General features: G+C 36.6%; 1 protein-coding gene across 1 annotated transcript in view; it reads right to left on the reverse strand.

Annotated features, from left to right (window-relative positions):
* Nucleotides 1–414: 414 nt before the first annotated feature.
* Slco4c1 (solute carrier organic anion transporter family, member 4C1) overlaps nt 415–17027 on the reverse strand; it is a 52853-nt gene continuing 36240 nt past the window's right edge. The window contains exons 9-13 of the mRNA XM_013022099.1: nt 15475–15628; nt 12137–12327; nt 7777–7841; nt 4473–4610; nt 415–686 (exon numbers count right to left, since the gene is read on the reverse strand). Coding sequence (XP_012877553.1) covers nt 499–686; nt 4473–4610; nt 7777–7841; nt 12137–12327; nt 15475–15628 — 736 coding nt within the window. The 3' untranslated portion in view covers nt 415–498. The remainder of the gene's footprint in view (nt 687–4472; nt 4611–7776; nt 7842–12136; nt 12328–15474; nt 15629–17027) is intronic.

Consider the following 17027-nt stretch of genomic DNA (forward strand, 5'->3'; position numbering starts at 1 on the left):
GAAATCATTGCACAAATTTGTTTTAATATTTTATATCATAAATTTTCCATGTAAGAGCAAATGTTTCATCAACAATATTTAAAATGCAACAAGTTGTATTAAAAAAATATAAAACATCAGTGTGTCTTTAAGTTTTTGTTTTGTTTTGAAACAGGCTTACCTTGAACTCACTGGGGTTATGGGTGTCACCACATCCAGCTTCGTCTCTGTGTTTCTTTAATGTAAACTATTAACTCATCATTGGCTACTTTTCTTGTAAATAGTTGGGACTTGCATGCATAGACAATGGGAAACAAGTGAGCCTGTGTGTGTGTATGTGAGTGTGTGTGTGTGTTTAGGCTTTCAGTTGGCATCGATAACACAGGTTTGTTTCTTGCATTAAGACAAAAGAAGATACATGTACAACAAACATACTGGATAACAAACCATTCATTTTTAAAACATCCTCGTCCATATTGGGTTTATACAATGCTGTCATGGCACTCTGTGAGACAGATGTCACTTCTGAGGCTTGTCCTCTAGCTTGTCCTCTTCATTTTCGGCTTTGTTCAGATCCTGGTCTACTGAAACAGTGGTCACAACTGCATTCTGACTTTGAAAAGATACATCTGTGCCTGAGGGTGGTGGTTTATACAAAAAGATTGCCAGTCCATTGAAGAAAATGGTGATAATTTTACAAGTAACACCTAAATGCAAAAAAAATCAATCATGAATTTGGGCCTTCCCTCAGTAAAAGAACAGATCAAGAATATCTGAGATATATATAGATATATATGTATATCTATATATACACACACACACATACATAATGGAGTTCTATGCCTCCATCAGAAAGCATAACATTGCTCCATTTGTAAGGAAATGGAAAAATCTGGAAAAAATTATATTTAGCAAAGCAAGCCAGACCTAAAGAAATATAGGTTGCATGGTTTCCTTCATTTGTAATAACTAGAATATATCCATGATATTCTTAGCAGGGTATCACAATAGCCCAGTCACTAAGTACATGTAGCCATACATAATGAAGTGTATCAAAGTGAACTCCAAGAATTGGAAACAAGTGCTTCTTATTATATTCTGTTTGCAGTTATTTCTAATGTTTGTTTTATTTTTAGTTTTCTGCACACTTTGTCTTGTATATAAGTTTATCTGAGCCATTGAAGGGAAAGGAAATCACAGAAACGGCAGGACAAAGAATGATCTAATATAACAATGATACTCATGAAACACTATGGTGGAAATGAACTTTACAACTTGGGAGGGAGGGACATGGGGCATGGGGAGGGGAAAGCAGGAGAAATGAGGGAAGGGGTGACATTGTCCAAAAAGAAATGTATTCATTACCTTATGTAACTATAACACCTCTATTTATCACCTTAACAATAAGCAATAAAAAAGGGGACCTTTTAGTAATTTCCAAATTAAAAATTTTTTTTTTTTGGGGGGGGGGTTGTCCGGTCGTGGGGCCTGAACTCTGGGCCTGGGCGCTATCCCTCAGCATTTCAGCTCAAGGCTAGCACTCTACCACTTGAGCCACAGTGCCACTTCCAGCTTTTTTCTTTTTGCTTATGTGGTGCTGAGGAATCGAACCCAGGGCCTCAGGCATGCAAGGCAAGCGCTCTACCACTGAGCCACCTTCCCAGCCCAAACTTGAGAATTTCTGCATACATAGAAAGTCACCACATGAAGAAAATTATATGGCATTATATTTCTATGCTTTCAAAATTTTAAATATTCAGGAGGTTGGAAATGGTGGATTGTGAATTTAATATCAGGTCTCCAAAAGCTGAGGAAAGAGGATCTAGAATTTGAGGTTAGCCTAGACTACACAGTAAGTTCCAGGCTGTATAAAGATGTTGACTCAAAAAGACCCCAACAACAACAAAAACTCATCTGGGTACAAGTGCTCAGGCCTATAATCCTAACTACTTGAGGAGGCTGCGATTTGAGAATTGATGTTCCAAGCTAACCCAGCAAGAAAGTTGATGAAATGCTTATCTCTAATGACCCCACTAAAAAGCCAGAGGAGGAGCTCATGTGACTAAAGTGGTACAGGGTAAAAAAGCTCAGGGACTGTGCTCAGGCCTTAAATTCAAGTCCTATGACCAGCGTGCACACACACATGTGCGCGCGCACACACACACAGTCATAAGAAAAAACACAGTTCAATATGAACTAGCATTTCTTTTCTTTATAAACAATAAAAATATATTCTAGAGAAGGATTAAATAAATCCATGTTTCATTCCCTTTAATTTGGAAACAAGGTTTTACTATAGTGATACAAGCTGGTCTTGAACTCATGATCCATCTACCCAAGCCTCACAAAGGCTGAGAGTACAGCATTGCCCCATACTTCATTTTTAACATAATACTATATTTCATTTAACATACTTCATTTAATATACTACTATATTCAAAAAACTTACAAAGAGCTTAATGATAATGATAAAATAGTTTATGTCGTCCTTGAACTTGAATAAGTTGAAGAATTCTAATGTTCAAAATGGAACATAATATTAAAAATAGGTAAAAGTTTGGGGGAAAAGTACTTTTAAAAGCAGAAGAAACCCTTTGGGAATATATCATGTTGAATATTTAAGTTAATTTCTCTCCTATGTTAGCTAAAAATATGGAGCAATAAAAGTTATTTCACAGGCTTTTTGTTTTCATAACTGATTTTAAGCTCAGCCATGTGAAGACAAATGAGTTCCAGTACTAAGTATTTAATAAATGTTATTAAAATTAAACATGGTCTCACAGGCCATTTTTTCTAATTCCTGAATCATATTTGTTAGTCATTGATATTTTTATGTAAAAGGTATGCATTTGAAAAATGTGAATGCTCATTGGTCTAAACTTTACTAGATTTGTAGGAGGATTTGTTACCTACATAAAACAGTTAATGTTTTTTGTTGGCTTAGTTTGAAAAGTGTATAAATGTGTAACATCTTTTGGAGGTAAAATTCTCATGTTCACTGTTGGCAAAACATAAATATAAACCAATCTACTAAATAAATCTTAAACATGAATGGCTTCAATAAAAAGTGGTAAAATGATGGTGGCTATTTGGTATGTTTTTGTCAATATTTACGCTCTTGATTTCCTGAATTTATACATTTATTTCTCCAGTATTTCTCAAAAAATTGAATCTAATAGTAGTATACTCTGGTTTTAAGCACACAAGAAGAAGCTAGTCATGATATATGTTTCCTCATGACAGCAGTGAAAACTACAGGTGTACATATCAAAAACTTCTCTATATGTACATACTCTTAATTTCTTAAGATTGCTTTAAAGATTTTAAATATTGTGTGTGTGTGTGTGTGTGTGTGTGTGTGTTGGTCCTGAGGCTGGATGGTGCTTTTGCTAAGTTTTTGCTCAAGGCTAGTGCTCTACCACCTGAGCCACAGCTCTATTTTCCACTTCTGGCCTTTTTTTTGGGGGGGGAAGAGGGGGATAAAAGTCTCAGGGACTTTCCAGCTCAGGCTGGTTTCAAAGTGCAATCTCCTCCTAAGTAGCTAGGATTACCGGCATGAGCCCCAGTGTCCAGTTAGATGTTAATTTAATCTTTTAGGGTGTGCAGAGACAGAGTTCAGGGTATTGCACTTGCTTACCTAGTAGTTTCTCTCATTTGATCCATGCCTTCAGTCCTTCCCAGACAGCCTTTGTAGTTAGATTCTTCAGGTGTCATTCTTGTGAGTAGCTAAGATTACAGCTGACTTACCAATGCCTAGCCTTCAATGTTAACTTTTAACCTGCTACTTTCTAAGGACTGACTATACCCAGGAGATGATTTGCTTGCTCTGTTGTCTTTTTATTTTTCATTCTTACCTTTTCTTTCTTTCTTCTTTCTTTTTTTTTGGTCAGTCGTGGGGCTTGAACTCTGACCTGGGCACTGTCCCTCAGCTCTTCAGTTCAAGGCAAGCACTCTACCATTCTATCACTCTTCAGCTCAAGGCAAGCACTGCTGTAGCCACAGCACCACTTCCAATTTTCTGAGTGATTTATTGGGGATAAGAGTCTCACAGACGGGGCTGGGAAGGTGGCTCAGTGGTAGAGCGCTTGCCTTGCACACATGAGGCCCTGGGTTCGATTCCTCAGCACCACATAAGCAAAAAGAAAAAAGCCGGAAGAGGCGCTGTGGCTCAAGTGGTAGAGTGATAGCCTTAAGCTGAAGAGCTGAGGGACAGCGCTCAGGCCCAGAGTTCAGGCCCATGACCAGACCAAAAAAAAAAAAAAGAGTCTCACAGACTTTCCTGCCTGGGCTGGCTTTGAAGCACAATCCTCAGATGTTGGTTTCCTGAGTAGTTAGGATTACAGGCGTGAGACACCACTTCCAGCATTTCTTACCTTTTCTTTCGCCACGTTTTTAGTGGAATGTTGCTGAACATTCCAAAGTAACTAACAAAGCAACCAATAGCTAATGAAACGTCTCATCCATATCCTTAAAATGATCAAGATGTCACTTACTTATGGCTACTAGCATATGGGCCATCCTGATGTTATCATAAATCCAACAAGCTCCTCTAGTGCCACATTCATTTACATCCCAGAGAATACATGTGCTGTCTATTGTCACACCAAATATAATTGGTCCAGGTATTGTGCCTAAAAGAATTAGGGACAAAATAAAAATGGTTGGAGATCATGGCTTATTATCAGAGGCTTTTAAAACTATAGTAACATGTATATCCTTATAGATAAAAATAGTCATTAGCCTTACCACATGCAAAGTAACCAAATCATGTACATGTCAAAGACATATAAAGAAGCTGGATGTAATTTTTTAAATAATAACATGTAATTATGCTTCTAACCAGCTCAAAAAAGGATTTTAATAGAAATCTCTAGATATATTGTTTTAACTTAATAAGGATCTTACTGTATTTGTTATTTTGGAAAATGTAATTATGTTTATTGATTACTACAGTTATTTATTGTTTTTTACCCATAATTAATATATCTTTGAAACTAGATAGTATTTTAAAAATCAAGATAAATTATGTTAGATACACATGTGAGTCCTCAAAACTCTAGTATATGGTCTTGTCTGTGCAGACATATACATTAATGGGGGCATGTGTATACAAGTTAAAATGAATGTGTGTGTATAACAATGTGTATGTCTGTGCACATATTTAGTCAAACGAATATAACTAATCCTGTGCATTCATGTGAACACATATACATCTTGGAAACCATGAAGCTCTAAACTTCCAATACTATTAATCTCTGCAGGGTCCATATTAACAGATGCAACCAAATGCAAATTTAGAATATTACAAAAGAAAATCATTTGTACTATGTATTTCAAAACTATTATTTTTCTTGTCACTCTTCCCTAAACAATTTAGGTTAACAATTATTTTCAAAGCATTTCTCTTGTTTTATCTATATGATCTAGACATGCTTTAACGTATAGGAAGGATGACTATACATAAGTCACTTCCACATGTTACAAATCAAATATATATATATATATATATTTTTTTTTTTTTTTGGTCCGGTCGTGGGGCCTGAACTCTGGGCCTGAGCACTGTCCCTCAGCTCTTCAGCTCAAGGCTAGCACTCTACCACTTGAGCCACAGCACCACTTCCGGCTTTTTTTTTTTTTTGCTTATGTGGTGCTGAGGAATCGAACCCAGGGCCTCAGGCTTGCAAGGCACGCGCTCTACCACTGAGCCATATTCCCAGCCCCTCAAATATATTTTTTAAGGTAGTATTTCTTAGAAATACTCATCTGTTTTATAATCTATAGTGGGGCAAGTTAAAAGTGCACTTAACTGGCAAGGGACCAGTGTCTTACATCAGTAATTCTAGATACTCAGGAAACTGAAATCTGAAGATTGCAATTTGAAGCCAGTCCAGGCAGGAAATTCCATAAGATTCATACCTACAATCAACTACCTATAAAAAACAAATTTAAGGCAAAAGTGGAACTATGGCTCAAGTAGCAGAGCACTAGCCTTGAGCAAAAAAGCTCAGGAAAAACACCTATGCTGCCGGGCACTGGTGGCTCACGCCTGTAATCCTTGCCTCTCAGGAGGCTGAAATCTGAGGATTGAGGTTCAAAGCCAGGCGAAGAAAAGTCTGTTGAGATGCTTATCTCCAATTAACCACCAGAAAGCCAGAAGTGGTGTTTTGGTTCAAAGGGGTACAGTGCTCACCTTGAGCTAAGAAGTCAGAGACAGCGCCCAGGCCGAGGTCAAGCCCCACAACCGATTAAAAAAATACAATACAAAAAACTTAGGCCATGAGTTCAAGCCACAAGACCAGCATGCACACACACACACACACACACACACACACACACATACACACACACACACACACACACACACACCACAGTGCACTTTACTGTGAGGGATCATTTTCTAACCTCCTTTCTACCACAGTTAATTGTGTAACTTTCAGCAGAACCTTGAATTTTGAGGGAATTCATTTCCTCATTTAAAAAGTAAGAAAGTGGACTACATGATCACTAATGTTCTTTTTATTTTAATAAAAATCTCAACATTAAATTTATAATATTAATTTCTTTAAAATCCTCATATAGGGCTGGGAATGTGGCTTAGTGGTAGAGTGCTTGCCTAGCATTCATGAAGTCCTAGGTTTGATTCATCATACCATATACACAGAAAAAGCTGGAAGTGGCACTGTGGCTCAAGTGGTAGAGCGCTAGCCTTGGGCAAAAACTCAGGGACAGTGCCCAGGCCCTGAGTTCAAGCACCAGGACTGACAAAAATAAAAATAAATAAAGTAAAATCCTCATATCTGTTACAACGTAAGTTTTCTGTTATAAATTCTTCCAATAATTTTTTTTTCTAGTACTGGGACTTGAACTCAGGACCTCTTGCCTTCTAGGCAGGCCATCTACCAAATGAGCCACTCATTTTGCATTGATTATTTTGTGAGAAGAGATCTCTTTTTATGTCTTAATCAGCCTTGACTTGTGACTTATGACTTAGTCAACCTTTCTGCTGATGCTTCCTCACCTCACTAAGAAAACAAGCATATATGAGTGCAACTAGACATTGGTTGAGATGGATTTTCATGAACTCTCTTTATTCTCTAAACTGGCCCCAACTTGCCTCAAAATGCAATCCTCTAATCTCTATCTCCAAAATAGCTAGTATTACTGGATTGAGTCATTACAACAGGCTAGCAATTCTTTTTTTTTTTGTCGGTTAAGATTGCTTTAAAGATTTTAAATATTGTGTGTGTGTGTGTGTGTGTGTGTGTTGGTCCTACCACTTGAGCTACAGCGCCACTTCCGGTTTTCTGGTGGTTTTTATTGGAGATAGGAGTCTCACGGTCTTTCCTGCCCGGGCTGGCTTTGAACCGCGATCCTCAGATCTCAGCCTCCTGAGTAGCTAGGATTACAGGCGTGAGCCACCAGCGCCCAGCTCAGGCTAGCAATTCTTAACTAGACACAATATCTTGATTTCATTTACTTTTGAAATATTTCATCTTATTGTCTTTCATTGGCAGTGCAACATGGTGGTATCCTAAATGGTGATAAAAGCATGGAAGAAAGAAATTATATGTGGATGGTCATATTATATATTTCAAATAAATCATATATATTTTTTAACAATGATTAGTAAATCAGGAAAATGGAAATGTAATCATTATAATTTCATGTGATATGTACATCTTGAACAATTATGTAGTTTTCTTTATTTTCTTTACATATACTATATCTGAACAAATTAGTAACACCAACAAAGCAGAGTAACAAACCGTTTCCAATCAATTATTTGAAATGGCATACCCAATAATCGAAGCAACATGAATTGTATTCCAAGTGCTAGAGACCTTTGCCTTTGATTAACACACCTGGAAATATTAAACACAAATGAAGTTATATTGCATGCTCATATTTTGAACATACTTATATCAATTTAGCATTTCTATATTAAAGTAAATGTTGTTCATATGAAATAAATAATTTATTGTAAGGTCTCATGCATAGTTTAACCATTCAGAAATTATAAAAGAAAAAATTTACAATAAAATTAAACAAAAGGGCTGGGAAGGTGGCTCAGTGGTAGAACGCTTGCCTTGCATGCATGAGGCCCTGGGTTCAATTCCTCAGCATCACATAAGCAAAAAGAAAAGCCGGAAGTGGTGCTGTGGCTCAAGTGGTAGAGCGCTAGCCTTGAACTGAAGAGCTGAGGGACAGCACCCAGGCCCAGAGTTCAAGCCCCACGACTGGACCCAAAAAAAAAAAAAAAAGTTAAACAAAAAAAAGAAAAAATGTTATCAGAACTAAAATAATACAGATAATACCAAAGTCATAATCCCTAAGAGTTTTAACAAAATTCGTAGAAAAAAAAAGACATTTATTAACAAGACTTATTTCTCATTAAACAGCTCAGCAAAATAGGTACTAAAAAAGAGACTCCAACATAAAAAAGACCACATATGACAGTCTCACAGAAACATTTTCAGTAGGGAAAAGCTGAAAGCCTTTCTTCTCAGATCAGCAGGGGGGGAAAAAAGGATTTCCTCACAACTTCTTTTCAACATTCAAACTCATAACTAGAATAATTAGGGAAGAAGAAAAAAATGGCATGCAAATTAGAAAGAAGTAAATCCTTCTTGTTTTTGCAGACAATGGCACCTTATCAGAAAGTGTAAAGACTCTACCACAAACTATTAGAATGAGAACAAATGAATCTAAATTCATTTAAAGTTCAACAGGAAAAATATCAACATTTAAAAAAAATCAGTTGCATTTCTCCAACTGAATTATCCAAAAAGATAAATAAAAAAGAATCTTTTTTGTAATAGCATTTAAAAGTAAAATCCTTTTAAATAAACTTTGAAATAAAAATAAAAATGCTGAGGAGAACACAAATACATGGAAAGATATCCTATATTCACAAATTGGAACAAACAACATCAAATAAAATTATCTAAAATGCATATGTGAAATAATTTACAGATATCCAAAAATCCATTTCAAAATGAAATATGTGGGATAATGAATGAAAGAAGTGAAATTAATTAATCACACAATAATAGCATATTTTCTCTCATTTATGGAAGCTAAAGGATAGCAAATTAAAACCAAACACACCAGAACCTGGAAGTCAGAACACATCTTCTAGGAAAATAGAAAAGGAAAGGAAAAGATGGATGGTGAAGATAGGAATAAGAATGAATAAGAGAGGGAGTGATTGTTATCAAGTAAGTATGTAAATGTTATGACAAAACTGTTCTATGTACAATTTAATATATGCCACTTAAAAAATGCGGTGTCTTCTTTTGCAGAAACAGAAAACTCTTAAAACTCAAATGGAACTACAAAAGACCCAGAACAGAGAAATCAATTTTGAGCAGAACAAAGCTAAAGGCACACAATCTGATTTGAAAATTTAGTATGACGCTGCAATCATCAAAGTAATATGATACTGATTATATATATATATATATATATATATATATATATATATATATATGGATCAATGAAGCAGAACAGAACACCCTGAAATAAATCTCCAGATTTGTTGTTAATTGATCTTTGACAAGCAAGATTGTCAAGAACAGACAGTGGAAAGAGTTTTTTTTTTTCAGTAAATTATGTTAGGATAACTGGATATTCACATTCAAAGGAATGAAATAGAGCCCTTATCAAAGACAACACACAGAATTCCATTAAAACCCACAGAATGGTGCAGAGTTATAATCCCAGATTTGAGAGGCTGAGGTAAGAGGGTCAGGTGTTGAAGGCCAGTCTGGGCTTATAGTGGTACCCTGCTCAAACAAACAAAAAAGGGCGGGGGGGGGAAGAAAGGAAAAAGTCCATTTAGAATAAACTAAAGTCTTAAAACATAAAATTTCCTTGTCATTAGTTTGGAATATGACTTTTCAGTTATGACATCACAAGTACAGGTAATAAAGGCAAAAATAGATAAATAGTATTCCATCAAACTACAATGCTTTTTTACCAAAACAATCCATCAATGTAGAGAACCTAGAGATATTTAAAAACAACAGCAAACCATACAACTGACAGGAGTTAATATCCAAAAGAAATCTGAAAATTAGGGGCTGGGAAGGTGGCTCAGTCGTAGAGCGCTTGCCTTGCATGTCTAAGGCCCTGGGTTCAATTCCTCAGCACCACATAAGAAAAAAGCCGGAAGTGATGCTATGGCTCAAGTGGTAGAGCCCTAGCCTTGAGCTGAAGAGCTGAGGGACAGCTCCAGGCCCAGAGTTCAGGCCCCATGACCGGACCCAAAAAAAAAAAAAGAAATCTGAAAATTAAACAGCATAGTAATGAGAAAAAAACTCTAATTTTCAAAATAAGTAAAAGATTTCAGCCGGGCGCTGGTGGCTCACGCCTGTAATCCTAGCTACTCAGGAGGCTGAGATCTGAGGATCACGGTTCAAAGTCAGCCCAGGCAGGAGAGACCATGAGACTCCTATCTCCAATAAACCACCAGAAAACCGGAAGTGGCGCTGTAGCTCAAGTGGTAGAGCGCTCGCCTTGAGCTGAAGAGCTGAGGGACAGCGCCTAGGCCCAGAGTTCAAGCCCCACGGCCGACAAAAAAAAAATTAAAAAAAAAAAAAGATTTCAATAGTCATTTTTCAAAGAAAGACATACCAATGTGAAAACAAAAAGAAAAAAGTGCTTCAAATTACTAGGCATCAGGTGAATATACATCAAAACCAAAATAAGATACACCTCACACCTGTTAGTGTTGGCTATTGAAATAAAGACAAAAGATAAAAATGTTGGCAAGGATACAAGAGTAAGCCCTGGGGAGGAATGTAAATTGGCACATACATACAGTGAGTAGAATAGAGGTTCCTCAAATGATCAAAATAAAACAAGAATTAACACGGGCCCAAGCAATCTTCACTTCTGGATAGTTATCAAAGAGAAATCAAATCAGAATGTCAAAGCAATTTTGTACTCCTGTGTTCATTGAAGTATTATTCTCAATTGTTTATAAATATGGAATCCACCTTAGTGTCAATCAGTGAAGAATAGACAAAGGAGGAGTATAGCACCACTCTGTCTCAGAAAGAAAAGAAATTCTTCTATATGTGATATAAATGAACTTAAGAGGACTTGATGTCAACTGGGATAAACTAGACAAAAAACAATTACTGTATAATATCATTCATATCTGGATACCAAAAAAGACAATCACAGAGAAGTGGAGGGTAGAATTGTAATTGTGGAAGGCTGACGGTGAGGAAATGGGATGATTTGGTCAAAGGATGCAAAGTTTTAATTATGTAGAGTAAATTCTAGAGACTGACTGCACAGCATGGTGATTGTAGCTAATAATACTGCATTGTATACTTAAATTTTATGGTGGGTAGATTGTAAATTTTCTCACCAAATACACACACACACACACACACACACACACACACACACACTCACACACATACCCACAACTGTAAAGTCATGGATATACACACAAGTTTGATTATGGTAATCAGTTCATAATATCTGTGGATTTCAAAATATTGCATTATACAATTTAAATGTACATAAATTTTATTTGCCAATATCAATTAAGTTGGAAAAAATTAAAGTAACATTATACCATGAAAACATAAATCTTCCAGATGAAAAGATAATGAGTAAATATTAAGAAGCGAAGTACTGACAAGGGAAAAGCGTAGATCTGTTAGAAAAGACACAGACAGACTAGGGAGTCTGGAAGGGCAAATGGGAAATATCTTTGCAAAGAATGTGGAAGGAAGCGAGAAACCCAAAGTCCCAAACTCTGGCTAGCATCCAGGTGACAGAAATATTCTTAAGGCAGAATACATGTGCTTTGGAATCTGGCACAATGGTCTGTTCCTAAATATAATTTAACAGATCTCCAGTTCACAACTGAAGGCTTCATGAAACAAGCAAAGAAACTTAAAGTAACACCAGGTATATGCCAAGCAGAAAAGTGCTAAGACAACTACTCATATATGATCTCATTTACTTCCTACTTACCTGAATAGCTCATCCATTGCCACAGAGCTCATGACATGCTTAGGAACAAATTTACTTGAACCCAGTAATCAATTTGTGACCCAGCTGAATCTTTGAGTCCGTATTCCCATCATTGAACATGTTGCCTTAGAGTTTGCACACTTGGTAATATAATACATACCTTAATATAGACACGGTTATAGGAGTACCAGCCATGAAGGTAAAAATCACTGTAGTGAAGAAAATGCCAAGAAATATGGGCAAATGTGTACACTTAGTTGCACATTTTCCAGCTTTAGCTTCAAAGCTAAAACTTTCTGCAGTAGATGCAATTTCTAACTTCCTTCCAATACAGGAACAATTGTAGTATGTCTGAAAATATTAGGCACAAAAGTACTAAAATTGTTAGTTTTGACAAGGTATTTTATCATTATCAATTCAGTGATTTCCAAATAGTTCATATACTCCTTCACTATCCTAATCCATATGCAGTAAGTAATGCTGCAGAAGAAGTTATAAAGTTTCAAAACTAGAAACAAGCTGCCCTTACAATTTAACTTATCTATTATTTGCTCATTTAAAAACAAATTAACAAAAATATAGCAGTTTTATGATCTCAGATAGGCTAGACTACTTTAATCTACCACAACTGCTCAAAATGTGCTTCCATGCTAACTTTCTTCTTTTCTGTTATAGAGGGCAAAGAGAAATCCATGGTGACAATCTTCACTAGGTTAAAGGATCAAACACTGAAATTCTGGTAAGTGCCACAGTATAATTGCCTACTACATCCTATGACCTTGGAAAATGTTCCGCTTTTCGCTACAGCCTTTACATCTACAATTTTTGGTTGGGTTTACTGAAAGGAAAGTGTAGCCTTCCTAAAATGATATACTTATGACAATAAGAAAGAGAACTTATCACCTCATTATCCTGAAATCTATATTACATATAAGTAATATCTCAAATATTTCTCATACATAAATATATATGTAGATTTTTAAAATATGAAACACTGAAAGTTAACATGATGAAAAAATTATGTTTGGCCTTTATATAAAAAAGAAACTCAGATATTAAAATTCAGATATTAAAAGACGTATAACTATGTCTTCTTAAAGGATTTTATTGTTTCTATAGGTAATGCTTGATAATGATAGATTTAGTTTCATTCCAATGATTAGAATTGCATTTAATATCTCAGCCTATTAGGTCTATATGAATTGACAAAGATATATTTATGGTAAGACTTTTCTCTTTTGGAGGTACTGAACTTTAATCTCAGGTACTTGTTCTTGCTAGATACACCTTCTTGAATGACATCCCCAGTGCTAAAAGGCTTTTCTCTACCTTACACCGCCATTATATATTTCTTAGCTTTTTAAAAAATATTTTTTATTGTAAAGATACTATACAAAGGGGTTACATTATTTCTTAGTTTTTAAAATTCAATTCAATATATCAGTTTGTAAGTAAAACACATTTTGATCAGGCTCAACTCTTGTATCATTTTTCCCAGTCAATAAGGTAAATTGAGGGGATGGATGGAGTTGGGAAAAATAGGAAAGAATGATAAAGGTCTATTCAGTGCTTTTATTTATTAATTTAATTTATTTATTTATTTTATTTATTGAGGGGGGGGTCTGGTCGTGGGGCCTGAACTCTGGGCCTGGGCACTGTCCCTCAGCTCTTCAGCTCAAGGCTAGCACTCTATCACTTGAGCCACAGCGCCACTTCCGGCTTTTTTCTTTTTGCTTATATGGTGCTGAGGAATCGAACCCAGGGCCTCAGGCATGCAAGGCAAGCACTCTACCACTGAGACACCTTCCCAGCCCTATTCAGTGATTTTATATAATCATCTTTTTTTTAAAGTCTATGTTGCAGCTGGGAGCCGGTGGCTCACGCCTGTATCCTAGCTACTCAGGAAGCTGAGATCTGAGGATCACAGTTCAAAGACAGTCCAGGCACAAAAGTCCATGAGACTCTTATCTCCAATAAATGACCAAAAAACGGAAGTGGCTCTGTGGCTCAAGTGGTAGAGTGATTGCCTTGAGCTGAAGAGCTGAGGACAGCGCCCAGGCCCAGAGTTCAAGCACTACTGGAACAACAACAACAAAAAAAGTGTATGTTGCATGCCAAGTGTGGTGGATCAAGATTGCAATCTTAACTACTTAGGAAGTAGTTCATGGTTCAAGGCCAGAAGGGCAAAAATAAGCTCAAGACATTCAATCTCAACAAGTAGCTTAGTGCAGAGGTATATATGTGTTCCCAGCTACCGGGGAAGCTCAATGGCTGGATGCATACACCTGTCATCCCAACCACAGGAAAGCATAAGTAGAAGGAGCCAAGCCCAGACAAGTTTGGGCATAAAGCATGACCCTAACTTGAAAAAAGCAAAAATGGAGCTGGAAGTATGGCTCCAGTGGAGAGCCTGACATGTAAGCACCAGACTCTGAGTTCAGTATGAAATTTTTGTTGTTGTTGTATTTTGGTTTATTCCCAACAGGAAGATCGAAAGTCAGCCTACTGAGATAAGTCTTAATGCATTTACTACATATAAATATAGTAAAGGTATTTCCACATATATACATATATATTCATGCATGTACTTATGAGTATATAAACTATATAACTTTACACACATGTACAAATATCCATATTGATTTTACAATAAATATCAACCAACTTTACTCATTTCTACTTGCTTGTATAGAAATAATTTTTACAGCAGGGTGCCAGTGGCTCATGCCTGTAATCCTAGCTACTCAGGAGGCTGAGATCTGAGGATTGTAGTTCAAAACCAGCCCAGGCAAGAACATCTTTAAGACTCTTATCTCCAATTAACTACCAGAAAACCGAAGTGGCGCTGTGGGTCAAGTGGTAGAGCACTTGCCTTGAGGTGAAGAGCTGAGGCCCAGAGTTCAAGCCCCATGATCAACAACAACAAAAATACTTTTTACAATCTTAAACTTATCTTCATATAAGAAAAGGAATGCCACTACATAATCCTAGATTTCACTTTTTGCTTAATGTTCTAAAGATAGAAATCAAAGCCTCATTCTTTTGCTCAGCTTGCTTGCTCATGGCTGGCACTCTACCAGTTAATTCATGCCTGTTCCTTAGCTTTTCAGTGATTCATTGGAGAGGGAGTCCCATAGACTTTTCTGCCAGGGATGGCTCTACCATACACCTCAGTCTCCTAAGTAACTAGGGTTACTAGGGTTACAGGTGTGAGAAACCAGTGTTTGGCTCTCCTAGGTCTTTGTAAAGTTACCACATTATCTACAAATACCTAATTCTTGCCTCCTTTTTTACATCCTGCATATGAGAAACTTCTCAATGAAATTATCAATAATAGTTGCCCAGAAAGAAAGAAAAAGGAATCTTTCTCCATTTGAGATATCAAGACTAGCTAATGGGAGAGGTGGGGCAGAAAGAAAGAACAGGCCCTGCAGAACCCCAGGAGAAGGATGCAGAGAAGACAATCCTAAATACACAAACACATTCCTTCACAGTTACCTTGGGTTTCCCATTCAAAACAGAGTTTAAACAACCTGCAAAGCAGGGTGAAAAATATTGGACTCCATCTCCTCCACAGAGAGGATAATAATAGGATCTCAAACAGTTACAATTGGCATTACAAGGGGCTGTCAAGTTCCCCAGTTTTCCTGTCCTGCAAATAAGAAAAGAGAGAAAGTTAAATTCTCTTTGGCATAACTTCTTAACAAAGAGTTAAGAAGCATATTTCATCCTGTCATTCAGTCATTTATTTAGTCACTCAACACATAATTACTGAAAGAATAAAAGAAAATTTCTTCCTTTGCACATAAGCTTAACTTCTTATGAGAGAGAGGTAATAAAAACAGTTACAATGTAACTGCTACATAGCAATAGAAAACATTAGGTCAAGTTTCTGTCTCTGTGCTCTACCCTTCTCATGGGGAAGTAGTTCTGTGAATTCTGGGATGTTTAACAATGTCCCTAACCTCCACCCACCAGATGCCAATTAGCTCTCTCCAGTTGTGGTGACCAAAAATCTCCACATTTGTACAATTTCTCTAGAAGGTGAGCAATATTTTGAACCTGAAAGGATGAGTAAAATCAAGTTGTCCAACACACTCAGTTCCCAATGAGAAAACCGACACTTAAGATACTGCCCTTGGGGCTGGGAATGTGGCTTAGTGGTAGAGTGCTTGCCTAGCTTGAAATCCTGGATTCAGTTCCTCAGAACCATATAAACAGAAAAAGCTGGAAGTAACACTGTGGCTCAAGTGTAAGAATGCTAGCCTTGAGCAAAAGAAGCTTAGGTATAGTGCCCAGGCCCTGAGTTCAAGCCCCAGGGCTGACAAAAAAAAAAAAAAGATACTGTCCTTTACTTGCCAAATACAAGTTCCTGTTTACCAGGCCAAATGTTGCTTTATATTGTGTCCTAAGAGAAAGCAACATCTTTTGCAATATTAAAACTTACACTACCTGAAGACATTCTCCAAGCAAGATATTATCTCATATATATATACATATATATATTCATATATATATATATTCACATATATGCATATATATCCATATATATGGAGCAGATATTAGGCCCTATGCTAACTAATGAGATTACAAAGCTAAACAAAACAGTATTATCTCTTAAATATTTCACAGTCTAGGAACAGAGATGAACATATAAATTACACTCTAATATGCTGAGTATGGTTACAGGTAGTTGCAAAGTGAAATTTCTTTTTTCTTTTCTGGTCATATTGGTGTTTGAACTCGGGCCTTTTGCTCATTGGCAAAGGCTCTACGGTTAAGTCATGCTTACAGCCCTATTTTCCTTTGATTGTTCTTTGGATAGGGTCTCACATTCTGTGTGGATCTGGACTCAGCTAAGATTCTCCAATTCATGCCTCCTTCACAGCTAGCATTACAGACAGGAATGCTCTACTACTCCTTTCTTGATGGTTAAGATGATGTATTAACTTTTTGTCCAAGCTGGCTTGGAACTTTCATCTCCATTTCATCATATGTGAACTACAGTTCAGAAACAGCAAGAAAGGAAACCTTTCGTAAGTGGAAGTTTG

Source organism: Dipodomys ordii, unplaced genomic scaffold (genome assembly GCF_000151885.1).
Source record: "Dipodomys ordii isolate 6190 unplaced genomic scaffold, Dord_2.0 Scaffold59, whole genome shotgun sequence".
NCBI classification, from domain to species: domain Eukaryota; kingdom Metazoa; phylum Chordata; class Mammalia; order Rodentia; family Heteromyidae; genus Dipodomys; species Dipodomys ordii.